Source organism: Gopherus evgoodei, chromosome 16 (assembly GCF_007399415.2).
Source record: "Gopherus evgoodei ecotype Sinaloan lineage chromosome 16, rGopEvg1_v1.p, whole genome shotgun sequence".
NCBI lineage: Eukaryota > Metazoa > Chordata > Testudines > Testudinidae > Gopherus > Gopherus evgoodei.
In genome coordinates, this window is record NC_044337.1 from 22486092 (window position 1) to 22502462 (window position 16371).

At 47.3% G+C, this 16371-nt stretch overlaps 1 protein-coding gene across 3 annotated transcripts in view; it reads right to left on the reverse strand.

Annotated features, from left to right (window-relative positions):
- Nucleotides 1-1245: 1245 nt before the first annotated feature.
- LHX6 (LIM homeobox 6) overlaps nt 1246-16371 on the reverse strand; it is a 40919-nt gene continuing 25793 nt past the window's right edge. The window contains exons 5-9 of one of the 3 annotated variants that reach the window (XM_030535961.1): nt 11330-11430; nt 11139-11234; nt 8345-8519; nt 6361-6456; nt 1246-4437 (exon numbers count right to left, since the gene is read on the reverse strand). In XM_030535961.1, coding sequence (XP_030391821.1) covers nt 4355-4437; nt 6361-6456; nt 8345-8519; nt 11139-11234; nt 11330-11430 — 551 coding nt within the window. In that variant the 3' untranslated portion in view covers nt 1246-4354. Of the gene's footprint in view, nt 4438-5955; nt 6457-8344; nt 8520-11138; nt 11235-11329; nt 11431-16371 lie in introns of those variants that run through there. The other 2 variants (XM_030535962.1, XM_030535960.1) reach the window with 2 other exon arrangements.

The window sequence follows — 16371 nt, forward strand, 5'->3', positions numbered from 1 at the left end:
TCTTGATGTAAGTGCCAGCACTTCTACTTCCATGAACTTTATTTATTACACAAATCAGACATTTACAAAGCACAACATTAAAAGTATGTAACAAAACAGACATTGGTTTTACAAAAAAGTGCTTACAATTTAGTTTTTGTTTTTTCAATAAATACTAGTCTCGACTGTCCACTCATTCAAAAGGATTTTTTAACCATTGTAGCCAAGACGTGTAATTGCAACATGCTACAACAAAATGATCTGCTTTTGAAATACAATTCTGAGAAGTGTTTATAGTTGGCCTCGTATTACAAGGTCTGAATATATCAGTGACAGCAGTAGTGCAGGATTTAGCCCCCACCCCGAGCATTATGTTGTGTAAGCATCATTAGCTAGGGCATTGGGGTTAGCCACCATGAGCCAAAAATCAACAAAATGTTTTGGGAATAAAATTTTAAACCACTCCATTTTCAGTCCCTCCCCACATCACATTTATTTATCGTATTAAATTCTAGTGGAAAGTTCATCTTTCACTGGCTAACCACACTGGGTTTAGTGTATAACATTTTCTGTAAATAGCCACTGGAATACTGTAATACACAGAGTCTACACTTCTGCACCATAACCCATTTGGCAATTACTGAATAACCTAAGTAAATGAGAAGGACTAAAAAAAAAAAAAAAAAAAAAAATCTACAGAGAGGAGATGAATGCGAATGACCTGAGATAAGGTTTTGTTCAATGGCAACAGTCAACGTACAATGCATTATGAAACAAAGTATTGAATAAATTAGAGGATTTCTTACATTCTTGGTACAGTTGAGTATTTTCCATACACAATATTTAGCTCTAAAACTGCACAAGCTGAATTGCTTCCAGTTCTTCCAAACAATTTGGTCTTAATACATCAGAGTCTGATTTCTGCAAAGCTGCTGTGGCTACTTACTGAAGAGATCTTCCTTGAGCATAAGTTGTACAGTGCAATACTCTCTACACGGCTAGTGGTGACTCCACTTACACTATATATATTTGGTCAGAAATGTCTACACATTAGCCCTGTGCTTTGCATTCTGATCCTGTCAGTGGTAACAGTTAAAATAACTTTGATGTCAAGTATCAGAGGGGTAGCCGTGTTAGTCTGGATCTGTAAAAGCAGCAAAGAATCCTGTGGCACCTTATAGACTAACAGACGTTTTGGAGCGTGAGCTTTCGTGGGTGAATACCCACTTCTTCAGATACCCACTTCTTCAGATGCATTCACCCACGAAAGCTCATGCTCCAAAACGTCTGTTAGTCTATAAGGTGCCACAGGATTCTTTGCTGCAATAACTTTGATGTACAGTACATATTACAAGTCAAATTTGATCAGTAACTAAGTAGTTGTTTAGCAGACATATTCTGCAGTCTCCCGCTCATAATGCACTGAGACAGAAGAAAAATGCATCAAATCTTTGTCTCCTGCAATAAAACCGGGTTGTGGAAATCTCAGTTACCATGGTGTGTGGGGTCAAGTTACAGTCTGGAATCTCATCCTCACAGTCTTAAACTGAACATCTACCCATTACTGTATTACACTAGTTCCACAACAAAACAGTCATTAGAATGAGCAAGCAGAGATGGAGGAGAAAGTGGCCCTTCCAAGCAGCATGTCACCATCAATGCCATTTCATGTGGACACAGACCAATACACTACAACCTCCTTATAACACATACCAACAATCCGAATGCTCAGCTACAGGAAACAAAAGGCTGTTGTCATTCTCTCGCTCATTGTTACATACAAAAAGAAAAAAAATCTGGTTTATCATTGACTGAAAACAGATGCAAATTTCTACCAGTCACCTCCTCAAAGGGGCGATAATACCAAGTTCTGGAACAACATCAACCAATCAGACCACAGATGCAGATGGGTAGACACCAGTCTCATGATGATTGAATTCAAATGGAAACTATTCTTAATCTTTCAGGAGGTGAATAATAGTATTTTATGGACTTCTAACTTCATCTGCCCTTTCAAATGTTAATTTAAAGTGTGGATAAAACTTCTAGCTGTTGGGTACAGTTGGCCTAGCTGAATTATCATAACAATGAATATATGCAACGAGACATATTGACTTGTTATTTCAGCAAATCTCAAGATGTGTTTTTGCTCTCCTACTTCTCTGGTCAATAGATTTTGATGTTCACTGCAACAGAAGTCCGGAGCTGCTCATTATACAATTTACTTTGCAAAGTTACTTGGGTGAACACCTCCTCGCCGTGCGCTAGACCCACATGCCCAGAAAGCTTTGTTATCATGAGATAATGGGGTACAACTAGGGAAAGTGATGCAGTGCTGGAAATACTCACTGCCTAATGGTAGTGTGATGGCTGCCATCTTGACTGAAACTGGAGATTGGACCAGGGACCTCCAGAGCTAAAAGCAGGAGTCGCTGCAGCTTGAGCTATAAAGCCAGGTTGTCTAGCTGGCGGACTCAGCCTCTGCGGATCAGGCACAGAGAGGCACAGGTCTCACAAACTGATTGGGTCACATTAGGACCTCACATTCTTGGAAAAGCTGCCTTCAAATCTCACCAGCAAGGTTGGCTGGAGCACTCACAGGAGAGAGATTTTGTTAGGGACCAACAACTAATTTCAAATATTGTTTACCTTTTATTACTACTATCTAGGAAAGATCTTTGCAGTGTTTCTTTCCTGGCTTGGGACAGAGTTGTTGAGCCCTTACTCAGTGGTTGCAATGAGGCTGCTCGTGAGAGTAAGCACTCATCAGAACGGGGTGAGTGCTCCACTGCCCGGCCTTTTCTGAGCTGTCATTTTGAATTGTGGCTTAGTCAGAGCATTGTGCTCCCACCTCAGTGAGCATTAGCCAGGAGTAGCTGGGAAACCCCGGAAATGAGGTGCAACATAAAGACCGAGATAATCATAAAAAAGAAGCTGCCAGATTTATTAGCATCGCCTTTATCACATGCTGTCCTTGCCTGCTGCATGAACTCAGCCGTTGCTTGTTCCTCCTGGCCCCGTGTGTGCAGGTTAAACTAGTAATTTCACTCTAACTATAGTGAAAATGTAAAGCAAAAGATGTAAAGTGATCTCTTAGAAGTTACAGGCTTGATTCATGCACTACTGGGGCAGGGGAGCAGGAACTGAACCCCTGAGGCCAGCAGAGGGGATGAGCGCTGGGGGCTGATTCACAGGAATCCCTCCATCAGGAATTCCACCAAGCAGGGACAGCTTTAACTAGCTGCTAGGCCACCAGAGGAGTCCAGCTAGTGGAGGCTGCATAAGGGATATGCTGAGTCCTACCCATTCTCCTGTTGGAGAGTGCCCATTTTTGTATGGATGCAGACTAGCTACACCACCAGTGGAGCACTGGTGTACAGAGACCTTTGACCCTTCTCACTGGCTAAACTTTTGTGACTAGGGTTCTTCTGCTGGGGTCTGTGCCAGAGTGAATCAAGCCCAATGTATTTAAGACACATCTTTCATTTGGAATTTTAGTAGCAAAATGTATTGTTTCCCAACCCCAGTGGGTGCAGTGGCCAGCAGTCTGGTGCAGATATACTCCTGGGATCACTCATTCAGGAGTGAGAAATGACTCCAAGCAAAAGGCTGCCAGGAAACAAAGATGTGGCTGATGGTCCTTGGGATGGAGGTGTGTCCAGCACACTGAGGGCAGGAATAACAGTCAGGAACCTCTGACCACTAAGCATGGCTGTGACACCCACTCCCTTTGTGAGCCTGGGCAAGTCATCAGCCTCTGTCTCAGTTTTCCCACCTGTAAATTGGGGAGAAGGAGATTTACTTACCTACCTCATGGGGGGAGTTAATGGATTAGTGGTTCTAAATCTCTTTAAAGATGAAGGGCCATATTTCAGGCTAGCATAACTATTAACTTCAGTAGAGTTACAACCAGCAGTCAGTTTGGCTCAACAAGTGCTAAGTGGCTGAGCTAACGGGCCTGATCCAGATCTCATTTACACTAACGTACATCAGGCATAATCTAATGGAATCAACAGTGTTACACTGGGGCGAGTCAGAATCAGGCCCAAGTACTTTGCTCCCTCCTCTCTTTGTATTGTTAGGTAATAATCAACACCACCTCTGGCTCAGCATGTAATGGTCTTTTCCTGTTCCATGATGCTGGAAGCAACGGTGAAAGTGCAGTAGGATCACTAATTTGGGCTGTGCATGGCAGTGCCTTAGGGACTCATTGTCATTGTGCAGGTCCACAAGAAACAAGCAAAACCCATGACTGTTGGCAGTGCTGCTGGGAGGCAAGAACATTGGCTATCAGATGCTGTCGGTGCGAATAACAATGCTGAACTGAGTTTCTCCTGCGTGACCATCAGAGTTGCCTTCGATTTAACACCGTGTTTCAGTGACTGAGGGGCAGCGGTGGTGGGAATGCTATGGACAGATGAGGAAGAGTTCGCGCCATCAATATTGAAATAGGATGACCTAGCGGGAAAAAGGTTAATGGAGAGTTAGCTACTTACAAAGAAAAGCCAACGCCTCAAGAGAAACATGTTTTCAGGGAGCCCTGGCAGTCGTGTTTCCCAGCTGGAAACCAGAGGCTTGCTCAATCCAGGATTTTCCCCATCAACCAACTTTCAAAAAAAAATAAAAAACATGGTTTGAACTTAAGCTTTAGTGACCCTTTCTACAGAACAAAGCCACTTCTTGAAAGAAGAGTTGTCTTGTGTAGATCAGGAGTCAGGAACAGGAGACGATGGGACTATGTGAATAGCAGCCTTCATTTAAATGAGCTTTACCCCAAGGGCAGATCGTTAGCTTTTCAATCATAGTACACCTTATGCGAACTTTATGTCAGTGGTTATTTTGTCTGCCCCATAGAAGCCTCTCAGACAGCCAGTCACTGAGGTGTTTTGGTTTTGAAGAATAAGATCAGGACTGTAACCAACTTCTTTTAGTCGATCTACTCAAAACAACAGAGCAGCCTGGACTAACAGTACAATCTGAGTATGTGCACACATGCTCCGCTTCATTGCATATGGAACCAGGGCCCTAGGGTCCTCCATCATTTTTTATTGTCAGTTGAATCCTATTACAAACCACATATTTGGAAAAAGACATCACTTTAAAGTGACACGGTGGTGAAGGCAATATATTTTATTGGACCAACTAAAAAAAGATATTACCTCACTGACTTGGTCTTTCTAATATCCTGGGACCAACAGGGCTACATCACTTCAGAGTGACTGTTTTAAAAAGGTAAGTAACATTTGGGACAGCCCTGTACCCTCAGCATCTGAGCCTGAGACATTTCTTAAGCAAAAAGCAAGAGAGTTCCGTGGCACCTTATAGACTAACAGACATTTTGGAGCATGAACTTTCGTGGGTGAATACCCACTTCATCAGATGCATGCAAGTAAGTTTAAGTGACAAGTAGTTTAACTGAAACCAGTTGCACTACTGGTATGAGTAGAGTTTGCGTGTGTAGGGGCATCAGAACTGTTTATCAAAGAGTTTGATAATCCAGGGTTGCCAAACAAAACACTGAACACTTAGAAAGGACAGAGCTCAATGTCTTCAGAAATGGGTGCTGAAAGCTGAAAGCAACGGGAGCTGAACGCCCCAGGCTTTTGAAAATCAACCCACTGCTGAATTGCCTAAATAAAGCTTAGGAGGCTAACTTTAGACACACATTTTTGAAAGTCTTGGCAGGAGGTAAAATGTTTATTTGAACAGTAAGCCACACACCGGACATAGTCAGTGTTCAGTTGAACCATACTGGTTCATATCCAGTAGTTTTCTGTTACTGTTTTGAGACCCAGTAACCTAGTATTTAGGGTTGGAGTTTTGGGTTTTTTTGTTTTTTTTTAGTGATGCCAGAGTCTCCAGGAGAGTTTCTCTTTCATGTTAACTCATGGAAAACTGAAAGGTCAGTGGATGGCAAAGGCCCTCTCTACGCAGAGTTACTGTGAATGCCCCTTTACCACAAACCACATGGAAAGCTGGGTAATGAAGCATGAGAAAATGCTCATTACTACATGGAAAAGGGAGAGACCAAACGAATGGGTGACGGTGGATCAGGCAGGATGAATCAAAAGACTTCAATAACTCTAAGTGCAACAGCCCAACACATCACGAGAACACCAGGCGCTGAAAGGCGTACAGACGACAGATATTTTGTCAGGGGTTGGTGAGTAAATCCAGGGTCACCAGCCATGGGGACAGTAGGGATGAGCTGGTAGCAGCTGGGGAGATATTCGGGTGAAGCAGGAATGTTTGGTGGCATCAGGGAACAGCTTTCATCTGACAACAGGCAGCACAAGGCTGTGGCAATGATATTATACAAACTTTACTACAATTCATGCTTGGACTCCAGGCCTGGAACAGGGACTACATTTACCTTCTCACCCCTATTAGATAGTGGTCCTTCCATGTCTGCTTTGAGGTGCACTGGTGGAGCAGTGTAGGGAAGTCTACAGTGCACTTGCCCACACTGTACCTGACCTGTGAATGAGAAGAGGGCTTCAGCCTCTGTGACCTTCAATCAATTATTCTTTGTGCCAGAACTCAATTAGCTGCCATTACGCTATAAATAACACCCTCCCTCTAGGCTAGGCAGCCAGGATACTGAGCAAGAAATTGGTCAGGACTGAGCAGTAGGAGGAAGGTAAAGGAAGAGTAACTTGTACATCCTTGCTTTGTTTCCATCATGCTGATGCTTAAAAATTAGCTTCTACCAAGATGCATATGGACCAAGAGAGGGGGAACCTTCTGATTTTTTAAAAGCAAAATAATCCAGTGTAATCAATGTACCCACCTTAGCAGCCCATTAATGAAGTGGGTGTTCTGGGACCCACCATTCACAAATGATTAATCAGCACTTAGAATGATAGGAAGAAAACTGCTGATCCCAGTCATGGGAACAAGACCACTCAATCTTCAAATAAAGTAATAACTACATGGTGATTAGCCATCATCCCCGATTTACAAGGAAAATGGAAGGAGGAATAATGACCAACAACGTAAAGCCAATACGATGACCTCAGCTGAGGATGAGAGATTCTGTTGAAAGAGACTATAACTATGACTTCTCCTTTATCCATTCCCTTCTCCACCTCTCTGATTCTCTCCACCACAGCTGGCATTAAGCTCTTTGATCTGCTCGGCTGAATAGATTCTTCAGAAAGCCCCAAAGGCCAGAGTTTTTCCAGGGGCCTGTTCTCTATAGGGAATCAGGGCCTCCTCGACCATGGTCCACAATTAATAAGACGTCAGACCCTGCAGAGAAGAGTATCTGCACCATTTGTGCACTGTACATTCACAAGGAAGTTCTTGATAGCGGGTATCTATGCCACGGCACCATTAACTTCTTTGAAGAGAGCTTCTCTTGCTACAAAGCCCTTACTTTCCCCAGCGGTTGGGTTGCCAACTTTCTATTCGCCCAAAATCGTACACTCTTGCCCCGCCCCTGCCCCACCCCTTCTCTGAGGCCCCACCCCCACTCACTCCATCCCCCCCCGTTGCTCACTCTCCCCACCCTCACTCACTCATTTTCACTGTGCTGGCTCAGGGGGTTGGGGTGAGGGCTCTAACTAGAGGTGTGGGCTCCAGGGTGGGGCCAGAAATGAGGAGTTCAGGGTGAAAGAGGGGGCTCCAGGCTGAGATAGGGGGTTGGGATGCAAGACAGGGTGAGAGCTCTGTCTGTGGGGCCAGTCATGAGTGGTTTGGAGTGCAGGAGGGGGTCTGGGCTGGGACAGGGGGTTGGGGTGTGTGGGGAGTGAGGGCTCCAGCTGGGGTGCAGGCTCTGTGGTGGGGCCAGGGATGAGAGGTTTGGGGTCCAGGAGGGGGCTCCAGATTTGAGGGAGGGGCTGAGGGTTTGGGCACAGGGTTACCTTGGGTGGCTTCCGGTCGGCAGTGCAGCAGGGCTAAGGTAGGCTCCTTGCCTGTCCTGTCTCCCCCCAGAAGTGACCAGCAACAAGTCTGGATCCGAGGTGTGGGGGGGCAGGGTAATGAGTCTCCACGTGCTGCTGTCACCTGCAGGCACTGTCCCCAGCTCCCACTGGCCACGGTTCCTGGCCAATGGGAGCGCGGAGCCAGTGCTCGGGGCAGAGGCAGCACAAGGAGCCCTGTGGACCCCACTCTCCACCTAGGAGCAGGACCTGCTGGCCACTTCCAGGGTGCAGTGTGGTGCCAGGACAGCCTGTCTTAGATCCTCAGCACTGCCAATCGGACTTGAAACAGCCTGGTTAACTGTGCTAACCAGCGCCACCAGGATCCCTTTTCAACTGGGCATTCTAGTCAAAAACTGGACACCTGGCAACCCTACCCAGCAGGCCCAGCTCCCTTTCTGCCCATCATGTACACTACACCATGTGGTGTGGTTGACACTTACTTTCTATGTATCCGTGCAGAGTTACCATCCTGGCCCTCTCAGGGCTGCTAAAGGGAGAATAGTGGATGTCATCAGAGAGCGATGAAGGGATCCGGGACTGGGGGGCTCCAGAAGGCGGCACCGTGTGCTGAGGCGTGTGCTTTTTATGGCGCGCTCTGCAGTTTTGAAACCAAACCTGCAACGCCAACAGAAACCAAACCATTTGGGTCAAGCGAAATCTGAACTGAGATTTGACCGATCACAGAGACCTCAACAGAGTTGGAACTTCCTTAGACTCCTTTGCACTGGGAAATCTTCCTACCACCACAATGTGTGGGCCTCGATGGCTTTATTTTTATATGTTAGAGCAGAAGTTTCAACTCCATGAAGCATGAGCACCAGGGCTCTTTGGCTGCATGGTTACTATTAATTTGACTTGGCTAATAAAATGACACAATCCAGCTTTAATGCAATGATGAACCCGTTGGGGTTGATGCAGGAATCGGTGGGGGAAATTCCATAGTCTGTGTCATACAGGAGGCCAGACGACCATAAAAGGTCTCCTCTGGCCTTAAAATCTATCCATTTTTAGTGGAATGCTACCAGCTGTTATCTTGGTCTTTCAGTGCTCAATACCAAGCTCGGTGGAAGCACTTAGTAGCCTTATTGTAACATCTTGGGAAGTTCCCCTATTATGTTCCTGACCAGGACTTTGGACCAATCAAATATAAAGACGTTCCCCTTTGCCAAGGGTCCATCCCGGGTTTCACACCAGTGCAGGCTAAGACGGGACATTGGATCTGTCTTCACTACAGAGTGAACACAGGTGACTGGCACAAAATCTGAGCCCCCAGGATAGACTAGCCCTGCCTGAGTTTAGTGTCCTCAATGAGGCTGCATTCACCTGTGTGTGTCACTAGAACTTCTGGGGACATATCCCAGGGTCCTTTGTGCTGCAGCAAGCTGAGATGCTCTATGAATCCTCCTCAGTGAGTCCGGGAAAAACCTGTCGTCTTGTCTTTCTGGGCACACGGGGAGAATTGTGGGAAGGCTTTGGACGACTATCAATACTTGAGTGCTCCACTGCAAAGCAAGTGGGTTACCATTGTGACTCATGCTCTAAGTCTGTGTGTGTGGATGGGGCATTAGGGGCAATGCCTGAGTTAACTCTGCAGTGGAAACAGACCCATACTGTACCCAAATGTATGTATGTGTGTGTGTGTGTGTGTGTGTGTGTGTGTGTGTGTGTGTGTGTGTGTGTGTGTGTGTGTGTGTGTGTGTGTGTGTGTGTGTGTCAGTCATTGCTTGGATTAAAGGAACATCCAGTAACTTGTGGCAGTAGTCAGGATGCGGAATCCTGCTTTTTCTGCTAGAGTAAGATACACATGAATGGCCATTTAAAAAAAAAAGTGCTAAAGTATGAATTTTATTTCTTGCTTTTACATTTTTTTTAGAGGTAGATCAGAGTACAAATGTTCCATGACTCTGAGAAACCCTCTCTCTCTGGTGGAGAACATGGATACTAGACCTCAGAGAAAGAAACAAAGGATTATTCCTGACAAATTGTTTCCTGATGAAAGGTCCTTTTTTAGAAAAAAAAAATCTGCATATGGAATCACCCAATGTATACTCCACTTGATCTTGGGCTTATTAAAGAGCCTTGTAACTGAGGTCTGAGCTGGATTTTGTTCTACTATACATTTAAATTTGCCTTTGGCCGAGCAAACATTCATGAAAGTTGCAGGTTTGTTTTAGACTTTCAGGTTTCTCTTACTTGCAAAAATATGTCAGTGCAACATTAAATCTGAGAATATAAATGCACCAGGGGGACAGGAGGTTCAAGGTGAGAGTCCTACAGGAACTGTACTTACTGCTTGCAAAAGTAATACTACTTAGGTGTTATACACAGCTTTCCATCTGTAGATCTCAAAGTGCTTTAGAAAGGATGTCAAGGCAATTATCCCTAATTTACAGATGGGGAAACTGAGTCAGAGAGAGGAAGTGACTTGCTCAAGGTCACCCATCAGGCCAGTAGCACAGCCAGGAACAGACTCAAGCTCCTGTGTGCTATGCACTGGGCAGCATTTCTATCTTACTCTCTATCGGTATTACCTTCACTGCCTCGTTGCACAATATACACAATGCACCCTCACTGCGATGGCTTCTGCAATTTCCTTACGTATTTTCGTCATGGCTGTTGAAGTCCCTCATGTGTTTAAAAACCTCACTCGTAATATTTTCCAATGTTTCACTTGGGCTGCTCCTTGCTATCATTCTAGCGAACGAAATTAATCGAACAGCTAAAGTTTCTTTGTATTGAGGAGTGTTTGTTCTTGGAGAAGGGTGCTCGGTTGTCTGGACTGATTTTCAGTGACAAGGTAAAGTGGATGGTGACAATATTAAAAGCAGTTTCCTCGCCCCCCTCCCCCCGCCTTTAATGTATTTGCATTGGCTTGAAGCTAGATTTCTTTGATGACACAAATTTGAAAAGAAAAAAGAAAAGAAGGAAGGGGCGGGGGGGGGGAGAAAGAGTGGGAAATGGAAAAAACCCAAAATCAGTGCTGGTATAATTAATGGACTCTTCACTCAAACACATGCACCTGGGAGTGGGCACTTGCTAGATCCAGCTAATCCAGCATGGCAGTTCCCAGCAGTGACTCGGTGATGGTCACTCCTACCAGTCATAAGAGTGTGGTGATTTAGACTAGTGATTCCAATGAATCTCAGTATGGAAAAATCCCCAGCACAGGTACAGCATGGCAGTAATTGACACTGCAAAGCATCAAAATAGCAGAGCTTCTCCCCTGACTCTTACCTGAATGACTCTCCTACTAAGTCCGGTCATATCTGCCAGTTTCTGAAGGGTCTGTGCATCTGGGTTGTTATCCTGAGCAAACTGTGCCTGCATGACCTAGGGCAGATGGACACAGGGAGAACAATCACCTTGACTCTTGTCCAGTAACGTAACCCCCCTCCAGGCAGAACTCCATGGCCAGGCCACTTTACCTGCAGCTGTTCCGCGGTGAAGGACGTCCGCGCTCTCTTTGCTGGCTTGGGTTGGCTGTCCTGCTCAGACGGGACCGCTCCTTCTAGCGTGATCCCATTGCCTACAGGGAGAGGGAACAGTTCTGAGCACACATCACTATGGTTTGAGGCTCAGTCTTTGTTTGCACATGTGGTTCCTGTATACGGTGGAATGCCAATTAGAGCCCACTCACGGGAACCCAGAACCAGTCATCTAAGCGAAGGAGATTTTCTCATACAGCCAGAGCAGAAGTAACCTCTTCCCATAGGACTGTCTGGGGAGGTCACTGAAAACAGGAGCTTGCTCATAAGGGAGAGTTCTGTGTTGATGAGATTTGGGCTACTAGCTATTTTAGGTTTTGCAAAGTTACTCAACCCCCCAGGACCTGACCCGGTGCCCCATTATTCAAGCCAGCTCCCATTGCAGAGAATAGGAGTTTGGCCTGGCTGCAGGATCAGGCCCGGACCTCAATGCACAGCCCAAGCTGGAAAATTCAGGAGGAGGAGGGTGGGAAAGAGAAAGCATCAGCATTGGAGCAGTCACTTCGCCTCTACATCTGCCCCAAGCAACACAGACCCTGCAGCCCAGCTTCGTGCCAGAAGCCCCGTAGAGCTGGGTTCCCTGGCATATCAGGGACATGCACTTCCTGCCCGCTCCCACGTCCTGCACCTGGAGTGTGGCTCCCCTGCAAGGCCTCACAAGGGGACAGGATTCCCCCCGGGGGCGTTTAAAACGTGCAGAAGTCACGTGCATCAGGGCCGGCTCCAGGGTTTTTGCTGCCCCAAACAGCAAAAAAAGCCGCCATCACGATCAGCTCTACCGCTGACGCTCCAGTCTTCGTCGGCAAGTCAGCTGTTGGTCTTTGCTCTGAGAGGGAGTGAGGGACCTACTGCCTAATTGCCACCAAAGAGCCCGACGTGCCGCCCCTTCCCGTTGGCCGCCCCAAGCACCTGCTTGCTGGGCTGGTGCCTGGAGCCAGCCCTGACGTGCATGCAAAGCTGAGTTGTGCGTTAGCGACTGATCCTGACTGGCAATTAGCACAAGCACCAGCTGCAATCTACAGCCAGGGGGAGACATTTCCCTTCCAGCAGCTGCAGACAGAATTCTTCAAAAGGAAACAAAGTTCTGTGGTTCAAACAGGTCTCAAAGCAGCATCCTGCCCAGGGGAGTTAGCAACGCACGTCCTCTCCTCCACAGGAGTGAAGAATTGTTGTCCAACATCTCTCAGAAACGTGGCCCCTATTTAGGGTGACCAGACAGCAAGTGTGAAAAACTAGAATGGGGGTGGGGGGTAATAGGCACCTATATCAGACAAAGCCCCAAAAAATCAGGACATCTGGTCACCCTCCTCCTATTGCCAAGCACCTGACAGGATTTATCCTCCCGACAACCTGCCAGGGCCATTATCCCCAGCATACAGACAGGGATAGAAGGCACAAAGCCATGAAGGTACTTGCCCAAGGTCACACCCACTCTGTGGAGGAGCAGGGAACTGAACCTCAGTCCCCTAAGAACATAAGGTCCAACCCAGAATGGTCGCTCAATGGTCCATCCAGCCCAGGATCCTGTCTTCCGACAGTGGCCAATGCCAGATGCCCCAGAGGGAATGAACAGAACAGGGAAATATTCCCCTGTTGTCCAGTCCCAGCATCTGACAGTCACAGGCTTATGGACACCCCGAGAATGGGGTTGTGTCGCTGACCATCTCGGCTAATAGCCATTGATAGATCTATCCTCCATGAACTTATCCAGTTCCTTTTTGAACCCTGTTATACTTTTGGCCTTCATAACAGCCCCTGGCAATGAGTTCCACAGGTTGTGTAAAGAAATACTTCCTTATGTTTGTTTTAAACCTGCTGTCTATTACTTTTATCGGGTGACTCCTTAGTTCTTGTGTTATATGCAGGGGTAAATAACGCTTCCTGATTCACTTTCTCCACACTGCCCATGATTTTATAGACCTCTGTCGTATCCCGTCACATAGTCAGCCAACAATATTAACATTGGCGCTAAATAGTTTGACTAACTCCCGCACCAGCTTTGTATGGGCTGGCAAGTTCCTAACAGAGCAATGCCACTTAGCATTGACAATCTCAGCTTGGCACGGAGCAGGCGTCATTGCACCGTCTCCCCTTGCCCCAGGTACACGTATGATTTACACAACACTGGTGCCTAGGAACCCCAGTCCGGATCTGTTGTGCTAGGTGTTGTATAAACGCAATGTAAAAGGCAGTCCCTGCCCTAAAGAGACCCCAGTCTGATTAAGACACAGCACAAGTAGGTGTATCAGGTAACTGGAAGGAAGGTGGAAATGCAGGACAAGGGATAAGCATTTAGACACCATATCAGCCAGTATCGGTAGGCACAGCAGAAGTAGGTCTCTCCCTTCTGAAACTCTTGACTCTGAGCACTGAATCCAGGCCCCACTGAAGTTGTTCAGGGATTAACCTGGGCTGGCCCTGGACGTTTTGCTTCCTTGCGTTACCTATAGCTACTGTGCCAGCCTGGCCCAGCTGGTGGCACTTTTACCTCTGGGATAAACTGGGGGGGGGTTTTCAAATGCAGAACCAAGCCTCAAATGCATGCTCAGTGGTGACCCTGCAGTGCCATACTCGAGACGTGCTGCCTGGCTACACCTGCTGTCCTTCAGATGAGACACTCCAGCGAGGGCCATTCCGCTCCTCCCTCTGACTGTCCAGCTGGATGATAAAGGTCTCATGGCACTTTCTGAAAGAGGATAAACCCCACATCCTGGGCAACATTCCCTCCATCAGTGAGCAGGTTCTAGCACTCCTGGCTTTTGCTTAAGGTATAATTGTTTCCCCACTGCAGTTATATCCACTGTCAGTATCTGCTGTCACTTTTGAGTTTGCAAAGTCCTTTGGAATCACTTTGCTTTAGAAAACCTAGTTCTGCTCTATTGATTAAGGTGGGACCCACTGCAACAAGGCAGCTCAGTGGGATCAGAAAAGCCCTCTTTGTTAGCTCTCCTGGAAACCTGAACATTGTTAACGAGTTAAGCGAGTGCCAAGACACACTTGGGGCACGTCTCATGAAGGAGATGTGGCTTTCCTGGCAGGTAGCCAAGTCCCCAGCTACACCGCAGAGGAGTCCCTGTCTGGGGTCTCTCAGGGTGAAATTCCCAGGCATAAAGCTTAGACATCACTCAAGTCCCACTGAAGCGTAATGGGGGGTGGAGGTGGAGGAAGTTCATCCTGCCAGCATGCAGGAATCACACCTTCCATTACCTTGCCCTGCACTCTCTCTCTGGTTAAAACGCGTCATTTCTATGGCCTTATATCTGCCATGTAAGTAGCTTGCAGGGGGCCTTTCCAGCTTCTTCTGCCCCCCAAATCCACCTCCCACCCGAGGAACATAAACCCCTCAATCCTGGAGCCTGGATCTAGGACTCCTACAAATGGGCAGTGAATAAGACCTGTGGTGTAGGCCATCTGGGTCCCCTGTCCTTCCCGGCCATTGCAGGGTGCTTCCTTGTGGTGTATTTCCCAGGACATATGCAGCTAAACCACAGCAATGGGGAAAACAGGAGAGGAAAAGGATATTGTGCGTTTGATTCATGCATGTTCAGCCCGAATCAGTTTGCATCTGAAACGCAGAACCAGGCTGTGCCTTGCCAGCGCCCACCTAGACGCCCTAAAGAGCTCTGGGGAGTGGGGCTGGGGCGCGAGGTCAGGTCAGGCCTCTTGGGAATATTAAAACCTTCAACCTCCACAAAGTCATGGAAATGGCACCACTATAAGACCTGCTTCTACCGAGTGATTCCTGAGCGCAGGGCTCCCTCCAGGGTCCTTGGGCATGCTAGGGCTGGCCATGCTTGGACTGGCTGGTGAAATGCTGGCGAGTACCCACTATGGGTGGGTGCCTGAAGCAGGCTCAGCAGCTCCCGCTTCCCTGCGCCAGGAGCTGTTTGTTTTGTAGGCTGCACCAAGCTCCGATTGTCTTGGCCCACACTGAAGGGCTTTCTCAGCCAGTTTGACTTGTTCCTGTAGGATGATGAATGGGATTCAGGCTTCAGCTACATCTGTTTATTTTTCTTGTACATAAAACCTCATGTGCAGAAGAACTTGCTTTGTAATTACCGGGGGAGGGGGGGGGGGAATGTGTGGCCCTCTGCAATTCTCCAGACATGGCTCCTCTCCAGACCCTTCCCATCCTCTCTCAGAGCAGCCAGCGCTCGGGAGGTGAGCTGTCAGATGCAAGCTTTCCTTGTTTGGTTCTAGTGCAGGAAATGCTGGCCTTAAGCTGTAGAATCATGTGGCACAACCGCTCCACCCAGCTGCCACTAGGCTTCCTCCTGCTGCTTGCCCCACATGGCTGTTGTGATCTCCATTCGGGAACAATCACCCTGTGCCTAAGCAGCAGGAGAGACACAGCATCTCAGCTGGTGTAAACTGGGGAAGCTCCAACCACTCCAAGAGAGCAATGCCCATTTACGCTAGCCAGAGAGCCGACCCATTCCCACCAGCTGGGGATCCGGCTCCCAACAGTCAATATCCGCACATCAGCACAAGTGACATCTTCCCCCTTTAGTCCTATTCCCACCAAGGGCTTGTCCAAGCAGCAATACACCCGCATTGTTACAAGCATCACTCTACCCCAGGCATCAGTCTGCCATATGGACTGACGTCCAGCAAACAAGCATCCCAGAGTCAGGACCCTCCCAGGATGATTTGACATTTTGTTTTCATCTCGTTGCTTAAACCTTGTAAACACACATTGATTATTTGCATGTCATTTTGGGTAATCGTTTCCACATGCAGTCGAGGATGGTGCATCACATTCACATCCCTCAACAGCACATCCGCCCGAGTTCAACACACACTGGCCTCCCCAGCAAACAGAAATAGAAACAATATTTAGCACTTCGGCGGCGCTTTCATCTGCAGAGAGCTCGGATGTTAATTAGAGGGTAATAAATGGCAGAGGAAAAGACTGGGGACAAGACTAGCCCCCCCATGTGAAACTCTCTTATTTAACTTCTCTTCCCCCCACCCCTTCCTCC